General features: G+C 37.1%; 1 protein-coding gene and 1 pseudogene across 2 annotated transcripts in view; one reads left to right on the plus strand and one right to left on the minus strand.

Moving 5' to 3' along the window:
- VEPH1 (ventricular zone expressed PH domain containing 1) overlaps nt 1–27230 on the minus strand; it is a 228603-nt gene that overhangs the window by 74925 nt on the left and 126448 nt on the right. Inside the window, exons 8-9 of the mRNA XM_080818061.1 lie at nt 24605–24814; nt 23377–23774 (exon numbers count right to left, since the gene is read on the minus strand). Coding sequence (XP_080674187.1) covers nt 23377–23774; nt 24605–24814 — 608 coding nt within the window. The remainder of the gene's footprint in view (nt 1–23376; nt 23775–24604; nt 24815–27230) is intronic.
- On the plus strand, nt 25069–25660 carry LOC308350550 (olfactory receptor 4C46-like; annotated as a pseudogene). The gene has a single exon. The product of its transcript is annotated as an olfactory receptor 4C46-like (transcript).

Consider the following 27230-nt stretch of genomic DNA (forward strand, 5'->3'; position numbering starts at 1 on the left):
TTACATAGCACAGTGAATTTGCACTGAAAGGGAACTGTACTTCTTATAGTTATTTCATGGCCTATGTGCGTATGTTTAATGGTAATTAGGCAAGTAAATAATAAAGCCAATAGAAATATCCTTGTACTTTGCAGATGTAAATAAAAATAGTGTGTTCCCTAGGAACCAAAACTTTATGAGCATTGTTCTGAGAACCTGAGAACATGCTGCCATAAGCACATTAGCTTTATTATCACAGGACCAGATCAGCTCAGCCTAACAGCACATAAGGTAACAGGGCAGATTCCGCAGCTAGGTAACCTGGGATCAATCTCAGGTCTACCATCCATCTGCCAGTTATATGATCTGGGGCAAATTTTGTTTTTTCTTTTATATTTCAGTTTCTGCATTTGTAATTCAGGAATAGTAATACTTCACTCAGTGATAAAACCATCATATTAATTGTGAAGGAGATGTACCTTGATAGTGACATGGGCACTCACTTCCCTGGTCCCCTGATTGAATAGACAGATGAACAGCAACTCTTACAAATACTCCCCAAATTGGGATTATTTCTGATCAGGTGACTGATTGCTTATCATTACAGAAAAAAGTTATTATAGTAACATTACTCATATTTTTGTATTAATTTCAATACTATTTCTAATATTTCCAGGAATTTAACCAATATTACTCCCAAAATAGACATAATGAAATTGAAAATTATGAAACTACTTTAAAATTGAGCTTACCTTTAAATGACTATACTGAAACTTTTATTAGTGGTTGCAACTAGAAAGAATGCACCCTCCAACTAAGCACTTAGACATCACAAACCCTCTAGGGGGAAGTTCATTAGGCAGAGCTCAACTGTTTCCCACTATGCACTATGCACTCCAAATACGATTTAGATGTCCAAACAGTAATACAGAGTAGTCAACATCAATACGCTCAGAAATAAATCTGGGATAGTTTCATAGAAGCTAGCATAATTTGAAGAAGTGAAAGTAATTTTGGAATTTATATGAATTTTAAATCAAATACATACATATCTCTATTTTTTTATGATGCTAATGTAGTTGATTTCTGGCAATGATACAGAGTCACTTTGTGGTCACACTGAGTCAGTGGAAGCCCATGTGTTATAAATAAACATTTGGCTCTACCAAGCAGAGATTTATCAAAAGCTGTGCAGAGGCAAACAAGTCAGGCAAGCCGTTATCCCCTGCAGGTACCATTCCATGTGCGACCAATTACTTTACGATTCTGCAAAATATATAACAGCAACCAGATTTAGGGCATAGAAAATTTTAGGAAATTTTATTATTAAACTCCACTAAAATGAGTCTGTTTACATGTTTTCTTCCTGAGTAAAGAAGGACAAGCCTAAGATTGTCTGCATGCAAGTTATCAGTCTTACTACTCTTCAGCCGGCGGTTCTGAACTGAGACCTTCTGGCCTCGCCACCACCCATCAGCCTCATAAGAACACTCCTGGGAGAGTGATATGTATTTTCTAAGATGTGTGATGATGTCAGATATGTTAGTGCAAGATATATGGTACCACCACAGAGTATACATCAACTGCTTCAGACTCTTTGAAGCTCTTGCAAGAAGTGACCTTTAGCAACTCCTAGCCAAGCCTGACTTTCCTAGGATGTCCACTGGGGATTTATTCTAAGTTGATTTCAGAATCATGTGTCTGACATGGGAAAATTAGGGAGCATTTTGTTTCATTAACTGCTGCGGAATGAGGACTCACTAAATAGAAAGTAGCTAATTTAAGTTCTGGGGATATACCATGAATTTGGAAGCTAATTTTAGAACATAATTCTAGTCTTAAGGGAAACTCAATACTGTAGTTTATAAGTATGACTGTAAGCATTTGAGGAAGGCATTTTCATCTAAACTATACTCTTAGAGCATAAATTCTGAAACATGTTACAGATTACCTTTCATTCGCGTAGTTGCTGTAACAATATAGATAGCTATTAAGCTTGAAGGTTGATTTCATTTGTTATCCTGTACAAGGGAAACACCTAGCATCATCACCGTCATTAACAAATATTTTGGCAGTTTATCATGTACAGAGCGTTGATCTAGGTACTGAAACTATAAGGAGATTCAGTGAAAGTCTCATCACTTAAAAAGAGATAGTAGGAAAATAGGAATATAAAAAAAATAACAATATAAGGTAAAGTGCAGGATGAGTAGTACTTGGAATCACTGAGGAAAGAAGAGGTAAGACTTGATCTAGACTTGATGAGCCTAGATATACGGAGTGGAGGACACCTAGTGGAGTCAGAGTGTGGGCAAAGGCATGGAGGTGTGGACGAAAGTGGCACATCCGGAAAGGCTGTGTGGGATAGACTGGCAGTGACGTGGCCTTGAATCCAGGGTTGAGTCCTGACTCTGCTCCCTACTGGCTGTATTACCTTGGTCAGGCTATTTGACTTTCTGAGTCTACTTTCTCATCCATAAAATGAGGACAATTATAATTAGACTGCAGGCTTTTCATCATGGTTAGATAAGTAAGTTTATTCAGTTATTTTTTATTCAACAAATATTCTTTATGGTACACTGAATAAAGTTAGCTATTCTTAAAAGTAGTATGTTGATTCACTTGGAAAGAGCAAGTCCATGTGGGAAATTACCGGACCCTGAATCTAGGGGCATAAGCTGCATCCAAATACAAATGACAGTCACGGTCAGTTGATAACCCCTACAATACTAACATGGACAGAAAGGAAAACCAATAGCAAAAACCAAGTTGTAATCTATTTCTATTATTTATAATCTGTATATTCCTTTGTTCAATAACTTACAGACAGTTCCTTATTTTCTTGTTCATTTTACAAGTGTAGGGATTAGCTGGGAAGAAGGTTGTCAAAGCTATAGAAATAAAATCCAAAGTATCCAGACATACAAAGTTTAGAGTGAACTAATAGCGCTTATAAAAATTTGTTTTTCTGAGCAGTAAAAAATAAGTATTAAAGGGGTTTAATAGAGTATAGACATAGACTTGTAAGAATCTTCAAAAGATCATTTTTCAACATGCATTTACTGAGTTCCTGTGATATAAACACTGCATATGCAGTAGTAAATGAAATAAGTGTATTTTGTTTAGTGGAGGAGAAAATAAAGAATAATACACAAAGGAAGTGAATGTGATAAATGCTCTGAAGGAAAAAAAAAAAGTAAAAATTCTCCAAAGAACAATATTGGAACAACTCATTTAGATTGAGCTGGGGGTCAGAGAGGGCTATTCTAAGGAAACAGTGTTTGTGCTGAGACATCAAGGACAGGTGGGTTTGAATGAGGAGCAGGATGAGGGCAAAGTGGTCTTGGCCCTGGGTGGGAAAGAACCTGGGCAATGGGGCTGGTGTACGCAGTTTTCAAAGACCACGCCAGACCTGGTATCATATATATATATATTTTTTAAATATATGTATATATTTAAATTTGCATAAACCTTGACCACAATAGATGACTTCAAAGCCAGCTTGGCCTGAATGATCTTTGAAATTCATTGGCAATTCTTATAATAGAAATTCAAATATTAGTTCTGGCAACAGAGGCAATCTAACCCCCAAGCACACATAGAAGAATGACTTTAAAAAGGCCCTCTGGTGGGGAACCCTCCTACACTGTTGGTGCGAAGGCAAGCTAGTGCAGCCACTCTGGAAAACAGTATGGAGGTTCCTCGAGAAGTTGAAAATAGAGCTACTCTCTGACCCAGCAATTGCACTACTGGGTATTTACCCCAAAGATACAAATGTAGTGACCCAAAGGGGCATCTGCAACCCAATGTTTATAGCAGCAATGTCCACAATAGCTGAACTATGAAAAGAGCTGAGATATCAATCAACAGATGAATGGATAAAAAAGATGTGGTATCTATCTATCTATCTATCTATCTATCTATACACACACACACACACACACACACACACACACACACACACACACACAGGAATATTATGCAGCCATCAAAAAGAAAGTCTACCATTTGCAATGATGTGGATGGAACCAGAGGGTCCTATGCTAAGCCAAATAAATTAATTGGAGAAAGACAATTATCATATGATCTCAATGATATGCAGAATTTAAGAAACATGGCAGAGGATCACAGGGGAAGAGAGGAAAAAATGAAACAAGATGAAACCAGAGAGGGAGGCAAACCATGAGACTTATAAGTATAGGAAACAAGCTGAAGGTTGCTGAAGGGGAGGGGTGTGGAAGGGGAAGTATGTGTGAATTGTATTGTGTAGGACTGATGAACCATAGACCTGTACCCCTGAAACAAATAATACATTATATGTTTATTAATTGAACTAAATTTTTTAAAAAATTTAAAAACCCAACCGAACAGCTATGCCCTTTTTTCAAATGTTGATTCCTCTCCAGAATCTGCTTGCTTTTGATTGTTCTCAGGTACCTTTATTAGCTGTATTTTATATTTTTCCCAGAGTTTATAGTTGTTGTCTGTGGAAGTTAGTCTGGTAGGAACATAATATCTGAAGTGATTACTCTCATTTGAATGGGAAGGCCTGATTTGAATTCCTGTTTAAGGGCGAGAGTTATAGCATCAGGTGCCCAGGAGTGTTTGTGGGCAGGACAGAGGCATGTCAGCTAACAGACATATCAAAAATAAATAAATAAGGAGACTTTACTTTTGGAAAAATAAACAAATTTTAAAAATCAAAAGGCCCTCTGACTTCAAGAGATCACATTCTTAAAAAGCCATTCAAATCAAACTCAGTGAATTTAGAGGAATCATGTGCCTATATTGTGCTCTGAGAATAAAATGGTAATAAAGAGTGTAATAACAGGTGGTTGATTTTATTTGTACCACAATTCTATTTTGCCTCCTCCTGGCTTAAACTATATGCACCTCACTCAGAGTGAGACGGCCAAAGTTCTTTGGACAGAGGTCCAACATGGCAAATGCTGGGTGTTTACCTCCCCCAAACTTGCTGATTCAACCCTTCCCCAAATGCAAGTATCACTTAACATAAATTCAAAGCTAAACAATTACAGGTTGTCTGCGGATATTCTTACGTAGGGTCCTGGCTATGTGGATCCCCCAGGTATCCACAATAATGTAAAATCCAGGAGGACTGGAGAACCTGATGCCACCATGAGCTCACAGAATCTGGCAGGAAGTAATGACAGGCACAGTGCTCCACGGCCAGGAAAGATACATTGTTCCTTGGATTTCATGCCTTTCCTAATCTATGTGGGGACTGTAGGGCTGCTGAGTTTTATTTGATTTTATTTTTGCCCCTATCAAAACTGAAAATCAGTTACCGACCCACTCCCCTAATCACCTTCATCAACACTATGATGCTCTGTGCTCAATGCATTCCTCTCTGAAAAGCTGCCACTGGAAAGCCAGAAGTTTGTGTGTATGAGGTATTGAGGTATATTTTTTCTTTGACATTCTCAAAGAGAGTAGACCAACCTAAAGAATGAAAGGAATGAGCATGGAATAAGGAAATGCAAATACAATGAACTGAGAGGAGATGAGAAAATCAAAGAGGGAGAAGACAAGAAGATTTATTATGAGGCAAGGAAATCCAATGGTGTACTGTAGGCTGACTAACATCACATAATAAGAAAAATAAAGTTTACAAACTTAAAAAAAAGTAAAATAAAATAAGAAAGACAATACTGTGATAGTGGTAGTAATAACCCAAGAAGTCTATTTTTTTTTTTTCTCTCTGAATAGAGTAAAAAAGACCTGAATATAACTAGTGTCTGCTTTAGGACAAAAGGGAGAACAGCACACAAAAAGTGTCTGTTTAAAAAACAAACAAACAAACAAACAAAAAAACAAGACAAACCCCTCCCTACCCCCCCCCCCCCAAATCCAACTCAGTCAACTGTGCATGGTTTGTTTCTCATCAGTTCTCCAAATACTCCGCTGGGAAAAGGAGATAGGAGTTATTGGCTAAGAGTTAGTGAGGCTTATTATATTTGACCCCAGTCACTCTTGAAGTTTGCATCTGTCGTGACATAGCACACAGCTTCCTTATACACCGCCTTTGTCTGCTGGACTCATGTGGGGCTGTGGAGTGAGACACCCAAATAGCCCACCAGCATCATAGCTACCAGCCTGCCCCTGTCTGTGCTTCCTTCTGCAGACAGAGACCCAGACATGCAAATCAACGTCCCAGATCAGAAGCCTCCTCTCTGCACTCCTTATCTTCCAATTTTCTGTCCTCTGCTTCCTCACATGATGGAATCCTGGATACTAGGGTACTAGTCAATTGGTCAATGGGTACTAGGAGTGACTCTGCAAATAAGAGCAAATCATTCCCTTGGGTCTTAGAAAGAAGGCTAGAGAGAAAGTGTTTCAAAATAGCTTAATAGCAGTAAAAACACTAGTAGTCAAACTGCTAGTTCTTGTTACACTATTCTTCTCATTCCAAAAGTCCACCGAATACCAGAATGTTTACAGTTGGAGTCAAGACCTCGACCATCACCCCACATCAGTTACTTTGAGTTTTACAAATACACTAAGTGTGGCAGCTCTGACAGCAACTGCATCAGGTTAGGACCAGCTTTCCTGAGAAATAGTTCATTGGACCTCCAACACCGGATCACCAGGAGATCTCAGCAGAACTGTACAAAATCTCTCTCTCATGTGCCGATTCTCTTAGACTTCTAGCCTGCCACTGTTTAGGGCTAACTTTCTATCTCCTTAACTCTGTCAGACACTTTGCTGACATGACATCCTTTGTCTGCTGTTTTCACCTCCATTTTCCTGAGCTTACACCTTTTAATTCCTTTATTTTTATTTAAGTGGAATTTTAGTGATAATGGAGATAAACATGTGTTCAACCAGCTAAGTTTATTGGAAGTCTTATGTGTGTGTATGTGTGTGTGTGGGGGGGGTGTTAGAAATCCTTAAACACCATCTAACATAAAAGTGCAGGTGAATGCAGCAGCTAATAAAAACTGACTCTCTAGAACAAGGCTTGATAAACCTGTAACTGTAGGCCAAGTCTGATGCTGCTTGTTTGTGTAAATAAAATTTTATTGGAACACAGTCATGCCCATGAAGTTATGTATTATCTATGGATGATTTTACACTATAACGGCAGAGTTGAATAGTTGCAGTTGAGAACAAATGGTTTGTTTCTGATGAAAAAAATTTATTATCTGGCCATTTATAAAAAAAGTTCGCCAAACTCTGGCCTATGATGCAGGCTGATAAAAATGCTTAATATTGCAAGATGATGTAAACATTTTTATTTCAAACCTGTTTAAAGAATGTTAAAATTTTTGGAATTACTACATTTACTTTTAGTGTCAAAGTTTTGGAATTATTACATTTACTTTTAGTGTCAAAGTGAATGCCATAAACAAAAAGGAAATATCTTTTACTAAGGTATGGTAAAAGAATATCTTTTTAAAGAAAAGTACTGATCTAGGTTCAATCTCTCATACCCGCTATAGCTGTCAGGTAATGTTACTTACAGAGGGAAATCTGGCAACTCTTTATGTATTAAAGAAATGTTAGTTAACTAGCCGGCCTATTGTTTCCAGTGCCTCAACAACAACAAAAAAATACTCCATTTAGAAGATCATCCTGCTTAAATTCTGTAACAAACAACAGCTATAATTGCACGTTGCTGGGTTAGATCTTTAAATTATACTTGTAAACTGGTCCACATTTTTCAAATCCAGAATTCACCATTACAATTAAAAAGTGAAGCATCCTCAGTTTTAAAAAGTGATTGCCCTTCCCTGAAAGGTCAAAATACTTTTCAACACAGTCCTGGAAGAAAATACATAAAATTTTTAACAGTAGTAACAATGGTAAGATAAAGGATAATTTTCTTTGCCCCTTTCTCTATTTTCCAAATTTTTACAGTGGACATTATACTTTTATAATTAGAAAAAAATTAATTTCACAAGGAATTTCTGTACTAGGAAATGGATTGGAATTGGGTTGTGCTATTAGTTGATAAATTCAATTTATCTATCAGCTGTTATTATCACAGGGCCTAGGCTTCTGAAGGATAAATGATGAGCTAAGTTTGTTTTGTAGATAAAATAATTTCAGGCAATACCAGTCTCAGAAGTGCAAAATACTTGGAGACTAAGAATTGTGTATGAAAACCATTGCACATAAATGAATCCGCAGTTAGGTTAGTTTAGTTTTAATTTCTCCAGCTCATGTGTTCCAGTTTTAGTTTGGAGAATAACATCATCCTCCCCACAGATAACACAGCCTAAGGAACTGCTCTGGAGAATAAAAGTATACTGCTCAGTCCATGACATTCCTGGATATGGGAGGTAGGAGTGTTGCTGAGAGTTACACTGTGCTCTCATTCCCCACCCTCTATTTTCCTACAGATAAAAACTATATGTAATTAATGTCCATGATAGCTGGAGACTACAATGCGAATACTGACTGAATTTCAGTTAAAAATACTAAACACTTCTGTAATAATTTTTAGACGCTTATCTCATTTAATTCTCAGATAGGTGATGCATCAGGCCATTACTATAGAGACCTCTGGCTCCTACTCTGGCTGCTGAAACCTGTGCTCCTAACACTCCACCCAGCTGCCTTACCTTTGAACTTCACTGATTTTATAAATAGTAATAATGAAGCTCATTTATTAAAAGAACTAACAATTGTCAGTTTCTACTAATTCAATATTTTCTTCAATATGACAAGTTTTAAAAAATACCATGCATATGTTCCCAGTAAATGACTAACCATTTTGCCTCTGTTTAAAATCTGAGTTTAAGATATAATTTCTTTATTTGTGGAAGTCTCTGTTTTAACCTTTTATGTTGAAAAGACAATTAACTTTTCTTTTCCTAATTAAATAAAGGCTATCAACCTAACCATTAGCGGAAAATCATGTGCAATGTTAAAATCGACTTGGCAAAGAGACTGTGATTCTGTTGTACATTGATCGTACACACACTGTGTACTAAGTCAGCTTCTGGGAAGGCCTGGTCCTTGTTTTCCATTTGTTGGTTGACTTGTTCATCCATTCATTCATTCAAGTGTGTATGTTGAACAGTTTTTCTGCACTATGTTAGGCACTGGGGATAAAGAAGGTCTGGAGACTGAAGGGATATCACAGGGATATAGACCCAGATCCCACGGTGCTGAGATCTTCTCATTCTAATTGCTATTATTAGGGTGTCCCATTCTATCTCTCTGTATCTGGGGCTTCAAATCCTGACACTCTCAGAAGGTATCTCACAAGGTGTGCAAGTGTACAGGATAGTAGATAACTAGGTTATTAAAGCCAGAGCCCTAAAAGCCAAGTTACTGGAAACCTTAAACGGAAGGTATTCTGTGTTCTACTCCAGAGCCCAGGGAATCTCTATAGGTTCCAAGTGCTATTCTTGTACCACCTTGGGCCTGGCTGAGGCCCCTAGGGGCTAAGAAGACCAGGTCTGGTGCCCTGGGCTTCTGCTTGCTCATGGTAGTGAAAGACTGGCAGACCCAAGTATTTTGGGAAATCATTTATCTGTTAAAGGCAGTGATTTGTGACCTGAGAAGGCCTGCAATGGCCGCAGAGGCTGACTTTGGTGGGACCCATTGCTGCATGGATTTCTCTGTCCTGGTCAGTTGCCCACCAAAATGTCAACCCTGCTTTTCCTCCTAGGTTGGTGTAGTCAAGCACTGAGTGGGCAGATGCAAAGGCAGCTGAGGGCTCCAACTGTTCTTATCATACTGGTGCATGCACTCAGGACATCTCAGTCCCACATTCTCTCTTTTAGGTTTTTGTGTCTTCAGACCCTCATCTGTCTGGAGAATGTGAGCTGACTCTGTCTGGAGTAAAGGCACAAAGGGTGATAACACACAGAAATTTATTTCTAATAGAAATTATTTGAGGCACCTGCCCAAGAAAGTGGTGGTAGTATAGATTTTGGACTGAAAAAGAGAAGGGGAAATTTTCTTAGACCCTTTAACTGACTTACTGTATCTAACTCTCATCATTACTTTACTGTAGGAGTAGTTCCAAACTAAACCTTGCCTAACATGAGTGGGCAAAGTAGCCTATCCACATTCTTCCTGTACAAACCTGGCCCACAACTAGTTGATTCCATAATTCCATGTTAAGATATGTGGATTTGTTTATTTGTTCAGTAGTAAGAAGTATGACCAAAACTAGAAAAAGAAATATTTTTTTCAAAAGTCACGGGTCAGGCACCTGGGTGGCTCTTTTGGTTAAGCGACTACCTTTGGCTCAGGTCATGATCCTGGAGTCCTGGAATCGAGTTCTGCATCAAGCTCTCTGCTCGGCAGGGAGTCTGCTTCTCCCTCTGACCCTCCCCTTCTTGTGCTCTCTCCCTCTCTTTCATTCTCTCTCTCTCTCAAATAAATAAATGAAATCTTTAAAAAAAAAAAGTCACGGGTCATTTTAAGGCAGTTTGGATATAGGTCTCTTCTTAATACCAGCAAAGGTTCTTTTTTGATGATATTTTTATCAATAAAACACCTCATAAGGATCAGAAGAGTTTACCAAAACATATCTTGATGGATAAAGTGAAAATAAATTTGAAACACATGGATTACATTTCCCTAAAATGTTCATGAGTTCAAAAGTTAACAGTAATAGTGCTTGACTAAAGGCATTTTGAAATTTCTTAAGCTTCAAGAGTTTGAAAAATCAGTTTCTAAGCTGAACTTAGATGGGTCCATTACACATTAGGACACTATAATGTAGATTAAAAGTATTCACAGATAACATATCAACAAACCAAGAATGGCAATATGCTATTGTTTTATCCTTTGCTTTGGAGATTTCCTTGTATTTCAATACTTTAAAATAAACTTTTTAATTTATAAGGTACTGAATTGTCTTATGAAGACACAATAATTCTTCTTGCACATAAATTAAAACTACACAATAGTAAATGGAAAGCTAAACATGATAAAATTTCTGAAAACATTAATGAACATCTCAAGTGTTCAATGTACATTTGACACTGGAATTATGGAAAGATTATATAATTTTGTGTTGTAAGAATAAAAATATTTGTCTTGATTCTTTTTTACTGTAGATTCAGTTGTTTGTAAGACTTCAAAGGATTTGTTAAAAGAACAATCAAACAAACAAAAAACACCTGGGTGTAACCGGTGTGACTGAAAAATATAAATTCAGTAGAAAGATAAGGTAGGGATGTAGGAATGTCCTAACTGTCTACATTTACTGGAAAAGAGAGCTTTTTTTAAAAAAAGACATTTTCAAGATCCTTTTAAAGGAAGTTAGGGAAAAAATGAGGTAGATTCAGTAGAGAAAAGATGGTCCAAAGTACAATTACATCATTTCCTATTAAAAAGAATGAGGGCTAATGAGGGCCAACTTACCTATCATTAATATTTACAGATTAATCTATAAATTAATCTATTATTAATAAATAAATTAATCTATAAATATTAATGATAGGTAAGTTCACATGTAGATACTTGTCTTAACCCACTTTTCAATGTTTTGGGTTTAAGAAAGCAAATTTTGCCTCTAGCATGCTTTTGCTTAATTTAAATTCTCTGCATATTTTAAGGGAAACATACTCTGTATGTTTTTAATTCATTTATACAACTTTGCTAATCATCATTGAAGTTATATTTGATCCCCCAAGATATTTTGAAGCTATTAAAACTACTAGTTCCATGAGGAACTAAATTCCATGTTCATATAAAGTCAGAAGGTCAAACACACTACAAATTAAAACATATACCATGGAGTAGAATTTCCTGGCTTATAAGCCTATTCATCCTTTTTTAACCCTATATCCTGTGAAAAAAATCAAAGGACAACTGGAAACACAAATTCAATAAATAGTTCAGATGTCTGAGCCCTGTAACCTTGAGTGTCCTTGAGAAGAACAGTCATCTCCTCAATTAAGTAGTGATTATTAAATGAAGAGTCAGTTAATTAAATAAGAAATTCACTATAAGGAATAAAATTATTTTCCCTATGGGATCCCTATGGGATCCACTGGAATTTCTCATTCCTGCATTAACAATGCTTCTTAAACTTTGATGTGCATTTGAATCACTTAAGGGATCTTGTTAAACTATAGAAACTCTGAATTTCTAAGTACCCCAGCGATGTCAATGTAGCTAGTTCACGGACCACACTTTGAGAAACAAGGGTCTGTTGCAGGGTTTTGTGACCATCACTGATATTTCTGCCAGGATAATACTTTATTTTGGCAGGGGGCTGTCCTGTCCATTGTAGAATGGTTAACTGCATCTCTGGCATCTACCCACTACATGACAGCACCTGCTTCCACTCCTTCACTCATGACAATGAAAAATGTCCCCAGACATTGTTACCAAAAGTCACAAAGCTAGGGATAAAATTGCTTCCAGTTGAAGAACCAGTACTCTTTTTATGTTTAGTGGTTAAATGTTTGTTGCATAATATAAAAAACTCTTTTAATGAAATAGCTTCAGTGAATACAACATCATTAGCCAAATAAATAAACAATTTTCTTTTTTTTTTCCCCTCTAAGCAATTATAATAGTTCTATTTATGGACACTCTATATTTTTCACTGGTTTTATTTCCTTCCTTACCGACTATAGGGTGTTCAAAAGTAAATTCGCAAACTGCATTTAGCAATTGTGAAAAAACTCCACAACTAAATTTACAGATGAAGCCATATCAGAAAGGGTAGGAAGGGCAAGGACTTGAGGACTTGGTGGGAATCTAAACCCTATAGGTCTGCCACTGAAGGGAGAGAGCCACAGGCATGGAGAAGCTCAAGAAAGAGACTGGCACACAGGGGGTCCTAAAAGGGGAAGAGAAATCCTCATAGCACTTGGCTTTGAAATCAGAGGGGTTGAATTTTGTGAGTATTTACAACCAGTGGTACTTAAAGCCTGGAACTTTAAAATTCAACAGGCTCAGTTCTGAGGGAGCCCAGAGGGTGATAGAAAGTTGAGTCCCTTTCCTTAAAAAGATAACACAGCAAACTGCCTGTGATGATACAGCTTGGAAGCAGCAGTTTGAAAGGCATCTGGGATTTATAGGGGGAGTGTTAGTTACTAATATCAGAGTTCACTAAGGGACTTCTCTAGGAACAAAAAAGATGGCAGGTACTATTTCCCTCCCCACCCCTCATCATAAACACAGAGTCACTTGTGGGAACCAGCACATCACCTGTACTCACTGCTTAACTTGCTTACACCACACCCCTCTCCAGCCAGACCTGCCTCAGTCCCAGTACCAGAGATCCCCCTCCTCCAAAGACCCACACAAACCTTGCCAACACTGTCTCCTGACCTTCCACTAAGGACATGTGCATTTGTTAAAACTGCACCTCCTTCCCATGCATGCTTTGTGGAGTGGCTCTGGCTGGTCTGAACTCCACTGTGGATGCACATTCCCTGTGGAGGAGGACCAGTGCCACCTAATTAAAAGTTCATGTCCTGCCCACCACTTTTTTTTTTAAAGATTTTATTTATTTATTTGACAGACAGAGATCACAAGAGAGGCAGGTGGGGGTTGGGGGGGGGGAGCAGACTCCCTGCTGAGCAGAGAGCCAAATGAGGAGCTCGATCCCAGGACCCTGGTATCATGACCTGAGCTGAAGGCAGAGGCTTAACCCACTGAGCCACCCAGGCACCCCTGTCCACCACTTTTTTTTTCTGCCCACCACTTTAAATGGCAAGAGACTTTCTTAACTTTTTTAACTTCAAGAGCAAGCGAGTTTCCAACACATAGAAACAGACAGAGAGAGTTAGGCAAAATGAAGAGACAGAAGAATATGTCACAAATGAAAGAAGAGGACAAAACCACAGGAAAAGACCTAAGCAAAATGGAAATAGGTAACATGCCTGATAGAGAATTTAAAATAATGATCATAAAGATACTCACTGGACTTGAGAAAAGAGTGGAGGACATCAGCTAGACACTTAACACAGGGATAAAAAAGAGCCAACAGAGATGAAGAACATAATAAATGAAATTAATAATACATTTGATGGAATAAACAGGTTGGAAGAAGAAGAAGAAGAAATTAATGGTCTAGAAGACAGAGTAATTGAAAGTAATCAAGTTGAACAAATGAGAGAAAAAAATGAGATAAAACTTAGGGAACTCAGTAATTCCATCAAGTGTAATAACTTGCATTATAAGGATCTTAGAAAGAGAAGAGAAAGAAAAGGGGCCAGAACATTTATTTGAAGAAATAATAGCTGAGAATTTCCCAAATTTGGGGAAGGAAACAAATTTACAAATCTAGGAGGCACTGAGATTCCCCAATAAATTCAACCAAAGGAGGTCCTTTAATCCACAATAATCAAAATGGTAAAAGTAGTGATAGAGAAAGAAATTCTAAAAGCAGCAAGAGAAAAGAAGATAGTCACATACAAGGGGAACCTCATAAGGCTATTAGCAGATTTTTCAGCAGAAAATTTGTAAGCCAGTGGCATGATATATTCAATGTGTTGAAAGGGAAAAATCTATAGCCAAGAATATTCTATCCAGCAAACCTATCATTCAGAAGAAGAATAGAAATAAACAGTTTCTCAGACTAACAAAAAAATGAGGAGTTCATGACCACTAAATCAGGCCTACAAGAAATATTAAAGGCGATACTGAGTGAAAAGAAAAGACCATAAGTGAGAGAATGAAAATTAGAACCACAAAGGAAATAAAAATAAACATGTCTGTAAAAAAATCAGTCAAGGTATTCACAAAATAAAAGGATATAAAATATGACACCATATGCCCCAAACATGAGGGGGAGAGGAGTAAAGGATGGTTTGGGGGGCACCTGGGTGGCTCAGTTGGTTAATTGGCCCACTCTTGATTTGGGCTCAGGTCATGATCTTGGGGTAATGAGATGGAGTCCTGCATCAGGCTCCACACTGGACATAGAACCTTCTTGGAATTCTCTCTCTCCCTCTGCCCTTCCCCATCACTACTCACTTTCTCTTTCTCTCTCTCTAAAGAAGAAAAGAATAGGTTTGAACTTAAACAATAATGAACTTAATATAGACTGCTATACCCAGAAGATGTTATATACAAACCTAATAGTAACTACAAGTAAAAAACCAATAACAGATATACAAAGAATAGACAAAAGAATCCAAGTATTTTGCTAAAAAACAAACAACAACAACAACAAAAACAAAAACCCAGCAACCATGAAAGAGAGAAAGAGAAGAAAGGATCAGAGAAAAACTGCAAAACAACCATAAAATAAATAAGAAAATGGTAATAAGTGCATTCCTATCAATTTACTTTGAATATAAATGGACTACACACTCTAATAAAAAGACATAGAGTGATAGAGTGGATAAAGAAATAAGACCCATCTATAGAGAGTTACTTCACACCTAAAGACACATGCAGATTGAAAGTGGAGGGATAAAGAAATATTTATATGCAAATGGAAGTGACAAGAAAGCCAGAGTAGCAATACTTATATCAAAACAAAAACAAAAACAAAACCCCTAGACTTTAAAACAAAAACTGTAACAAAAAACCAAGAAGGACACTATATATATTCATAGGGAACATTCCAGTAAGAAGATATAATAATTGTAAATATTTATGCACCCAACATGGGAGCACCCAAATACAAAAAAGCAGCTAATAACAAATACAAAATATGTCATCAATAGTAATACAATAACAGTAGGGGACTTTAACACTCCGTGTACATCAATGGACAGGTCATCCAACAGAAAATCAACAAGAAAACAGTGACTTTGAATGACACATTGGACCAGAGGGATCTAACAGATATATTCAGAACATTCCATCCTAAAGTAGCAGAATGCACATTCTTTTCAAGGCACAGGAAACATTCTCCACAATAGATCACATATTAGGCCACAAAACAAGTCTCAACAAATTAAAAAAGACTGAAATCATTCCACACATCTTTTCTGACCACAACACTGTGAAACTAGATATCAATGACAAGAAAAATCTGGAAAGAACACAAATACATGGAGGTTAAATAACATGCTCCTAAACAATGAATGGGTCAACAAAGAACTCAACAAGAAAATTTAAAAATATATATGGAGACAAAAGAAAATGAAAACACAACCATCCAAAATCTAGGATGCCACAAAAGTGGTTCCAAGAGGGAAGTTTATAGCAATAAAGGCCTACCTCAAGAAGCAAGAAAAATCTCAAATCAACAACCGAATCTTACACCTTAAAGGAGCTAGGAAAAAGAAGAACAAATAAAACCCAAAACCAGCAGAAGGAAGGAAATGATGAATATTAGAGCAGAAATAAATGATATAGAAACTAAAAAAATAATAAAACAGATCAATGAAACCAGGAGCTGGTTCTTTGAAAAGATCAACAGAATTGATAAACTTTTAGCCAGACTCATCAGAGAGAGAGAAAGAGCAGACTCCAATAAACAAAATCACAAATGAAAGAGGAAAATAACAACCAATACCTCAGAAATACACATAACTGAAAGAGAATATCATGAAAAACTATATGCCAAAAACTTAGGCCACCTAGAATAAATGGATAAATTCCTAGAAATGTAGAGCCTACCAAAACTAAAGCAGGAAGAAATAGAAAATTTGAACAGACTGATTACCAGCAAGGAGATTGAATCAGTAATAAAAAAAAAATAATAGTAAAAACAAAAAAAAAAATTTCCCAACAAACAAAAGCCTAGGACCAGACCACTTCACAGGTAAAGTTTACCAAACATTTAAAGAAGAGTTAATATCTATTCTTCTGAAACTATTCTAAGAAATATAAGAAGGAGGAAAATTTCTAAATTCATTCCAGGAGGTCCTTATCACCCTGATTCCAAAACCAGATAAAGATACCACAAAAAAAGAGAACTTTAGGCAAACATCACTCATGAACATAGATGCAAAAATTCTCAACAACATACTAGCAAACTGAAATCAACAATACATTTAAAAAAAATTATTCACCATGATCAAGTGGGATTTATTCCTGCTATGCAAGGGTGACTCAATATTTACAAATCAATCAGTATGATATATCACATTAATAAGAGGCTGGATAAAAACCATACGATCATTTCAGTAGATGTAGAAAAACATTTGACAAAGTACAATATCCATTTATAGTAAAAGCCCTCAACAAAGTAAGTTTAGAGTGAACATACCTTGAAATAATAAAGGCTACTTATGAAAAACCTGAAACCAACATCATATCCAATGGGAAAAACAGATCTTTCCCCCTAAGATCAGGAATAATATAAGTATGTCTACTCTCACCATTTTTATTCAACATAGTACTGGAAGTCCTAGAGACCAGACAACAAAAAGAAAAAAGTCACCCAAATTGGTAAGAAAGAAGTAAATAATTCACTATTTTGTAGCCGACACAATATTACATATCAAAAACCCAAAATATTCCACCAAAAACGCACTAGAACTGATAAATGAATTCAGTAAAGTTGTAGGATACAAAATCAATGTGCAGAAATCTGGTGCATTTCTATACACCAATAATGCAGCAACAGAAAGAGAAATTAAGAAAACAACCCCATTTACAATTGCACCAAAAATAATAAGATACCTAGGAATAAACCTAACCAAAGAGATGAAAGACCTATACTCTGAAAACCATAAAACGTTGATGAAAGAAATCAAAGATGACACCAAGAAATGGAAAGGCATTCCATGCTCATGAATTAGGAAAACAAATATGTTAAAAAGTCTATACTACCCAAAATAATCTATATATTTAATGCAATCCGTATCAAAATACCAATAGCATTTTTCACAGAACTAGGAGAAACAATGCTAAACTTGGTGTGGAACCACAAAAGACCTTGAATAGGCAAAGCAACTTTGAAAAAGGAAAGCAAAGCTGGGGTATCACAATTCCAGATTTCGAGCTCTATTACAAAGCTGTAATAATCATAAACAGTATGGTAGTGGCACAAAAATAGACACATAGGTCAATAGAACTGAATAGAAAACCCAGAAATAAACCCACAATTACATGGTCAATTAATCTTTGGCAAAGTAGGAAAGAATATCCAATGGGAAAAAGACAGTCTCTTCAACAAATGGTGTTGGGAAAACTGGACAGCTACGTGGAAAACAATGAAATGGGACCACTTTCTTACACCATACACAAAAATACACTCAAAATGGATTAAAGACCTAAATGTGGGGCCTGAAGTCATAAAAATCTCAGAACACAGGAGGAACTAATGTTTCAGACATCGGCTGTAGCAACATTTCTCTAGATATGTCTCCTGAGGCAAGGGAAACAAAACCAAAAATTAACTATTGGGACTACATCAAAATAAAAAGCTTCTGCACAGCCAAGGGAACAATCAACAAAAGTAAAAGACACCTTTACTGAATGGGAGAAGATATTTACAAATGACATATCTGATAAAAGGTTAGAATAAAAAATATATAAATATATAACTCAACATCCCCAAAACAAATAATCCAATTTAAAAATGGACAGAAGGGGGGGCACCTGGGTGGCTCAGTGGGTTAAAGCCTCTGCCTTCAGCTCAGGTCATGATCCCAGAGTCCTGGGACCGAGCCCCACATCAAGCTCTCTGCTCAGCAGGGAGCCTGCTTCCTCCTCTCTCTCTGCCTGCCTCTCTGCCTACTAGTGATCTCTGTCTGTCAAATAAATAAATAAAAATTTTAAAAAAGTTAAAAAAAAATGGACAGAAGACGTGAAGACATGTTTCCAAAGAAGACATCCAGATGGCCAATAGACACATGAAAAAATGCTCAATATCACTCATTATCAGGGAAATGTGAATCAAAACTGCATGAGATATCACCTCACACCTGTTGGAACAGCTAAAATAAAAAACCCAGGAAACAAATGTTGGCAAGAAGATGGAGAAAAAGGAAACCTCTTGCATTGTTGGTGGGAATGCAAACTGGTGCAGCCACTGTGGAAAAGAGTGTGGAGGTTCCTCAAAATGTTAAAGACAGCCACCTGGGTGGCTGAGTGTGTTAAGCCTTTGCCTTCGGCTGAAGTCATGATCTCAGGGTCCTGGGATTGAGTCCCGAATTGGGCTCTCTGCTCAGCAGGGAGCCTGCTTCCTCTTCTCTCTCTGCCTGCCTCTCTGCCTACCTATGATCTCTCTCTCTGTAAAAAAAAAAAAAAAAAAAGTGTTAAAGACAGAACTACCCTATGACTGAGCAATGGTGCTACTGTGTGTTTACCCCAAAATACAAAAATATTGATTAAAAGTGATAAATGCATCCCTATGACTATAGGAATGTTATTTACAATAGCCAAATTATGGAAGCAGCTCAAGTGTTCATTGGGTCAATGAATGAATAGAGAAGTGGTATATATATATAGTGGAATACTATTCAGCCACAAAAAGAATGAAATCTTGCCAATTGCCATGACATGGATGGAGCTACAGTATATACTGCTAAGCAGATTAAGTCAGTCAGAGAAAGACAAATTCCATACAATTTCATTCATATGTGGAACTTAAGAAACAAAACACACGCGCAAAGGAACAAGAGAGAGAGAGAAATCAAGAAACAGACTCTTAACTATGGAGAACAGACTGATGGTTACCAGGGAGGAGGTAGGTGGGGGGATGGGTGAAACAGGTGATGGGGATTTAGGAGTATAATTGTGATGAGTACAGGGTGATATATGTAAGTGCTGAATCATTATGTTGCATACCTGAAACTAATATAACACTGTATGTTAACTATATTGGAATTAAAATTTTAAAAAAAGTAAAAAAAAAATCTCCTTAAGGATAAATGATCCTAATCCCGTGACTAAACCACTCTATTTTAAAAAAGAAAGACCCTTCCTCCAGAACCACTCCATGAATGAGTGTTATATCACCCTCCAGATTAGACCAACCAAGGAAAGAGAGGTAAGGACTGGGTTGCTTTTGCCTCCTTGGTCATCCCAGCATGCAGTTGGACTTGACTACATGCAGAATTTCAATTAAAAAACTTATTTGTGATTAATTATGAAACAACACCTGCTTCTTGATATTTATAATGAACTTTTATTTTTGTATATTCTCATATCTGTTCAAGCTGAAAATCACTTCCTGTCAGTCTATTAGAGAAAGGACGACATTACTAGCTTTAAAATTAGCTTTCTGCAAGTCAGACTTGCTGATATGCTCTACAGATGGGATGTATTTTCACCCAATCAGGGAATACTTCAAAGGCACCAAAGCCGCATTGATGGGTTCTTGTAAGCTTTTATATCATCCTTTATAGAACACCAGTGATGGGCCAGATTTTCAAGGATTTATTTCAATATCATGCGTTTTTGGATTTTTTTTTTTTTTTAGCCTCAAATCATTTTTGTTCACATAAAGGAATTCTAGTGGTTCGGATATTTAAAATGCCCTTTAGCTGATAAACTAAATTCCTTCAGTCTTGCATGTAAATATAATCAGGCAGTGATGTCAGACAATTACTCTAACTATGAATACCTGACTTTCCAGGGTTGGCTAACCTGCACCCACATCAGAGGCCTAGAGGGCCCAGGAGAGAATTACTGACTTGGGAATAACAGGCTCTTTCATAGCCGAAATGACACTGCTGACCTAACCTCAGGAAGACTGGGGGTTTGACAATTTTTCCAGACACGATGATAGATTTGTGCTGCTGTATTTATACTCTATTGCCTGCCCCCTCTCTGATTAACAGCATGCAATACCAGGATGGTTGACTGAGGATAAGAATGGCATTTGTGACCTTGATTCACCTCATACTGAATTCTGCCGGACTCTGACTAGTGAGGTTCCTGTTCTTTCAACACAGTTTATTACTACAGTATTAGGTTGAACCCTACGTGAGTGATGTTTTTGTAGGCCAAAGTAAGGGAGTCAGATGTCAGTATCGTTTTATTTCATACGATTCAAAACGATACCAAAAGAACTTCTTTAAAGTGTTGTTTTATCATTTTTCTTATGGTATAGACATTATGACATCAGTCTAAAATTATTCTTACTACATTGTTGTTGTTTCCTGATGGCTATTTGTCTTTTTAACTCTAAATGTTGTGGAAGTGGTTTTTATGCTTCTTCCCTTTGTTTCTTGATTACTTTGCATAATTCAGCAAGCAAGGCCAAATGTGCCTTTTTTACACCAACAACACATAACACAGTTTCTAAGCCTAAATCTTTCTTCAATAAATTTTTAAGGATAGAAATGTGATATTGTTGAGCTGAGTGATCTCATGACAGCAAGCAAAACTGTGTCAGCCAGATGACTGCTGGCATTCTCCTGAATGGTTTATGCAATCTCGGGAATAATAAAAACACGTCCCCTGCAGTCAGCACGAGTCTTTTCTCGGTGGATGTATTTATAGTGAGTCATATAAATCTTTAATCCCTCGCACATATCTCTGTGCAAGAAATTTTCCAGGAACTTCCAGGAAATTGCAAAAATGTGAACAAATTCCAAAATGTCAACTTAAAAAATATGTATACTCAAAAAAAAAAAATATATATATATATAGGCCATTCCCAGTAGGGAACATCAAAAGAAAATACCTGTTGATTTTTGTTTGTTTTTAGTAAAGATGATGGATTCAGTCAATATTTTGGAAAAAAAATCCAAGTCACTCTCAAACTCCCAAAATAATTCAAGGCAATAAGAAATAGCATGTATTTTGACAACTAGATGCTTGAAGTAACTGCAAGATTTCCACACATTTTCACAAGATTAAAACTCACCACACAGCACAGCTTCAACGCTTTAAGCTAAACTTAAAAAACAAAACCATTCTAGCAGATGGAAATATGTCTAACTTTACATTTGCTACAGACTTCCTCTCTTAAGCTGGGCAATTGCTTTAAATACATAGAGTATTAGTGAAACACAAAATTGTAAAGAGTTTGTGTTGAGTTTTATTGATTTTAGTTATTCCTAAGTCTTGCTATACTTACCTATCCAACACTCATATTGAATATGAGCAATCTCATCTTTATTGTCACCATTAAAAAAAGAATTGTAAGAATCGTAAGCAATAAATCAATGTAAACACCTCTGAAAATGTCAGATTCTGCAGATACGCAGACAATATTTGTCATTACCAAATGCTTGAATCCCCCTTTCCCTTTGTTAGCATGAGAATACATTCTTTCCTCTGATTTGGAGTGGGAGAAGGCATAGTAAGTAGTGTATGGAAAACAGGACCTTCCTAGTACCATCCCCAAAGGGGATGACAGTCAGTGCGTGGGTGAATGTGAATTGGATTAGCTACCCTTCCACGGTGTTTCTTTCCGGGAAACACACTGTCTAGCTTTTCCTATGTGGGGGTAGCCTGTGAAAAGCTGTCAGGTCCAACAAGAAGGCTAGGACCTTCATCTAAATCTCAAGGGAATAACATGGGTGCTAACTGAGAAGGACAGCGAGAAAACCCTAATTAGCTGACAGTGTCTTCAAAACATCCAAATCTATTCAACCCACTACCAGAAAGATGAGCTTTCCCTGGGCACTCTTCCATTTTATTATCTGTGCCTCAAACCTATCATCTCTTCCAGGAACAGGGCACAAAAACTTAAGAAGTACGAGAAAATTTAGTAGTCAAAACAAATAATATTTTTAAAAAATGAAAATGAATGCAAAAAGTTCATGATGAAACAAGAGATCAAAATTAAAAATGGAAACATGATCAATATTACCTCTTGATCCTTTTGCCTCTGCTCCAGTATGGCTTGGCAAGACATACTGATCCTGTCTTTGCTTTAAATGTTACTGAGGTTTTTTGGCACCTCCTTAAATTGTGCACCCGAGGGAAGTCCCGTTTCCTGGCATCTTTTTCTTTGTTCTCTCTTTTCTGACTAGCTCACACTCTTGCTGGTTCCTGACAGATACCATCTCCTGACTATGATTTTTCTCCAAGAGGCCAGGGATTGTGTCTCTTTGGGTCGCAGCCAAATCCCACACAAAGCTGAATTTTTAGCACAGTACCTGGCACACAGTGGCTGCTTCATACATGCTGCTGAATGATTGGGAGAAAAAGCTCTTGAGAAAAAAAAAAAAAAAAGAAAAGAAAAAGCTCTTGGAGCTCCTTGCTGTGTCTGGCTTCCTTGCATGCTTACGTGGTTGGGAAAATGTCTCTGACTGGATCCCTACCCCAGAGCCTATTGTAGTGAACATGGACCCTTCCAGGAGTCTCCTAAACACTAGGGACAGAGAACCAGGAACAATTTATTTTGAGGTTTGAAAAAAATTGGAGTTGGTGAACTTAAGTGCACCTAAGTAGATTCAAATAGAAATAAAAAAGATGATTGACCTCATTAGGGGGAAAAGCAATTAAAATATTGTGAGGGTGTTTTCAAAGTATCTGTTTTGCAAAAAAAAAAAATCCAGGATATGGTAATTTTTATGATTTAAGACTTCCCCCTGCCCAGGGGTGTCTGAAATTTCTCACATTTAGGGTGTTCAGAGCACATACCTTCAATGGTACACTGATCGGGGACTGGAATCTTCTTTCCGATTTCCACAGCATATGCTTTTACTTTACTGAAGTTTTCCTTTAAGTGCAAGTAGAGCTTATCTTGGTATTCTACAGGACTTGCAGTTGTTTCTGGAGTTTCTTCCTGGCAGTTTTCTTTAACTGCTTCTGGCAAATTCTCTGATTCTGTATGCATAATACTTGGGTGTGAAACTGAAGAATTTCCCAGCTGTGATCTGTCAAAGTTTGCCTTAAAGGGCAACTTATCATTTCCTTGGCGAAGTGGGTCTGTTTCTGAAAGAAAGAAGCTGGTTGGCTTCTCTTCACTCTCTACAACTTCCTCATCATCTGAACTCTCGTTCTTCGTTAGTGCAGTGTGCAAAGCCAAACTCTTTGACCTGCAATACAAACAAAAAGCCAAGACAGGTAAAGAAGCCGAGCTAGAACTCGCTGAGAAGGAAAAGAAAGGATAGTAACAGTTAGGAAAAATGACTTCCTCTAGAGTGTGAAACTGTGAAACTGGTGCTATTAACAGATTTGATAAAAACATAGATCAGCAACAAGTTACATAGTAAGCCAAATCCTTGAAGATCCAGGCCACCTCCAAAAACAGACATTAAAAAGTCAATTTCATGGCAAAACTAACTGGAAAATAGTAGACTTACATACTTATATTCTTTTTTCCCTACTTTTGCTTCTGCTTTTTCATCAGAAAACAAGAGAGGTTTTTGACAGTCATTCTCAAAATAGCACATCTATAGGGGCGCCTGGGTGGCTCAGTCGGTTAAGTGTCTGTCGTCGGTTCAGGTCATGATCCCAGGGTGTTGGGATGGATCCCCACATCACACTCCCTGCTCAGTATGAAGCCTGCTTCTCCCTTTCCCTTTGCCTGCTTCTCTGCCTGTTTGTGCTCTCTCTTGCTCTCTGCTAAATAAATAAATAAAATCTTTAAAAGATATATATAGCACATCTATATTTAAAGTATTTTTAAAAATATAAGCCATAGATTTGTTTTCCATCTGTATTCTCCTTTTAATAATAATAAAAAATAAAGTAAGCTTCTTTGGATAACGGAAGCATGGTGAATGCCATTTCATTCATGAAAAGATGGGACTTTGGGTGCTATAGGTGAAAGATATCTAAAAGCCACCCCATAACAGTGTGATGACATAATTTCTAGCAAACATGAAGTGCATACTTTAAAAAACGAGCCAAGCAAACCTTATACCTGTTAAATCTAATGTCCTTTCTTTCTTCCTTAGAAAATTGGCCCAAACTGTATCTTCTGATAGAGCTGGGAGTATTGCTCTCAGCATTTATTTTGTCTTCAAAAGCCTGTATTTTAACTTGCAGCTTTTCATGGTCTTCATTTTCAGCCAAAGTGAGTTTGATTTTGTCCAGCTTCTCAGGGATTTCAACCTCAGTGCTTGGTTTTTTCCTAAAGGAATAAAAACCATTGCCTTAAATGATGGTCACATATACCCTCAAGACAGTATTACTCTCTATTTAACTGCTTCTTATTCAAAATGGAAAAATTTACCAGATGAATTTTTGATTAGTCATTTAGCAAATGTTTATTGAGTAACTACAATGGACATAGGTTTTTTTTTTTTTTTTTTTAAGATTTTGTTTTTAAGTAATCTCTACACCCAACATGGGGCTTGAACTCATAACCCCAAGATAAAAAGCCACATGCTCTACACACTGACCTTGTTGTCCCCATTTTTTTTTTTAAAGAAAATTATATTTGTTCCAGTTTCTGTCGTATACATTGTTTCTGTGGTAAGAAATGTGCTCATTATAGTCACCATCTCTGCCAGCCCATCACTGGGGTCTCCCATGTACCTTTTTCTAGCCCATCTCTTCTTTATGGATGCCTGCTATTCCTCTATAAATATGCCCAAACTGATGATAGATTTATTCTATTAAAGACCATTCTATTCAATGGGTGTATGATTTAAATCTTTGGAGAACATTTCTTTGGAGCTGCTGAGGTCATCCTACTTAGTGTGATGGCCTACCACCGTTATGGGGCCATTTGCAAGCCCTTGCATTATACAACCATCATGAACTGACAGATGTGTGATCTGCTAGTGGGAGCGGTGTAGGTGGGAGACTTTTTTTATGCAACCACACAGATCCTCTTCAGGTTCTGATTAGCTGTAACATTACAGATCACTCTAGGTATGACCTGAACCCTTTGCTCAATCTTGCCTGCACTGATACTCACACTCTAGGGCTCTTTGTTGCAGCCAATAGCGAATTGATCTGTATACTAAACTTTCTTCTCTTTTTTTTTTTTTTTTTTTTTTTTAAATATTTTATTTATTTGACAGAGATCACAAGTAGGCAGAGAGGCAGGCAGAGAGAGAGGGAAGCAGGCTCCCTGCTGAGCAGAGAGCCCGATGCGGGGCTCGATCCCAGGACCCTGGGACCATGACCTGAGCCGAAAGCAGAGGCTTTAACCCACTGAGCCACCCAGGCTAAAAAAAAATTTTTATTTGAGTATAGTTGAAACACCATCTTACATTAGTTTCAGGTGAATAATGGACATAATCTTCGAAATTGTTTCTATAGCTTCCTCTGCTAGAAGTGTATAAACATTGGTGTGTGTGCCAACTTCATGTTAGAAGGAGTTTTTTAAGAATTCGGAGAATAAAGAGCAGTTTGTATGGTTATCTACCCTATTCTTATCCAGTTCTACAAAAGCATGGTTTTCACATGAAATTAATGCCAGATATTTTTTAGAAAAAATTTAAGGGGTGATTTGTTTGTGCTGAAATTGATAGAACATTTCAAATGGACTGTATAAACTCATGGCATTGTTAATTTTATGGCAATCAGTGTGATTCTTTTATATTATGAAATAAGAAAAAACTTTCTATTGGGCCTCAGTCCCAGGACCCTAGGATCATGACCTGAGCTAAAGGCAGATGCTTAACTGACTGAGCTACACAGGCATTCCAAATTTTTATTAAACAATTACTATCAATATAATATGAGACTATTATTCTTTCTTTTTAAATATAAGGGTTAATAATCTCTAGAAATCCATTCATCAAGATGGCTTAATAATTCTGTTGGTTTGTCTGTGTGTATTTACCTGGCTGGCCCTCTTTACTATTTTTTCTTAGAAGTTAATGAAAATGGCCCCTTAAGGGCCAAGGTAAACCTGGCATAGTACATAGGTGAGACTGAGAAAATACAATTCTGGTTTTTCTAATGGCACTGCGCTTTAGGGAAAATCAACATGAAAGTGCTGATGACAGTTTTTTCCAATTACACTTCACCCATTCTGGGGCCATGTGTGTGGTGGGCACTGGGAAATGTTGGTTGGCAGCTTTCCTAGCTGGCCCAGAGAGGAATACTGGTTTTATGGGAGGGTTCATAGTTTTGGGGCCCTCAGTTTTTAAAATTCCCATTAGTCCAGCCCAGGGACAGATGTAATTTGTGCCACTGGGAAAGCAAGTAGATCATCATTTAAGTAACCAGGATATTGTTTATTGTCTAATAAAATATTGCTGAGAAAACTTAAATACATATTTATATAATTTTTATAGGCTTCCTATAGTTTTGCATACATAATGCAAAATTTATTATCTATATCATGCTTCATTGAAATATACATGAGTAGATTTCAAGAATCAGTACATGGGAATAAAGGCTAATCATGAACATGTTTTCCTTTATGATATATATGATTCTGGCTGCCCACAACAGATGGGAGGTTTTGACATCTTCCAGCCAGATGATTCTAAAAGTTGAACTTTTACTCCTGTTACAAATGAAACAAAGATAGTACTATCACTGGATGTTATTTCACAAACCATGATGATTATTAAGGTTATTTTTTA

The sequence above is a fragment of the Martes martes genome, assembly GCF_963455335.1.
Source record: "Martes martes genome assembly, chromosome: 1".
Classification (NCBI taxonomy): domain Eukaryota; kingdom Metazoa; phylum Chordata; class Mammalia; order Carnivora; family Mustelidae; genus Martes; species Martes martes.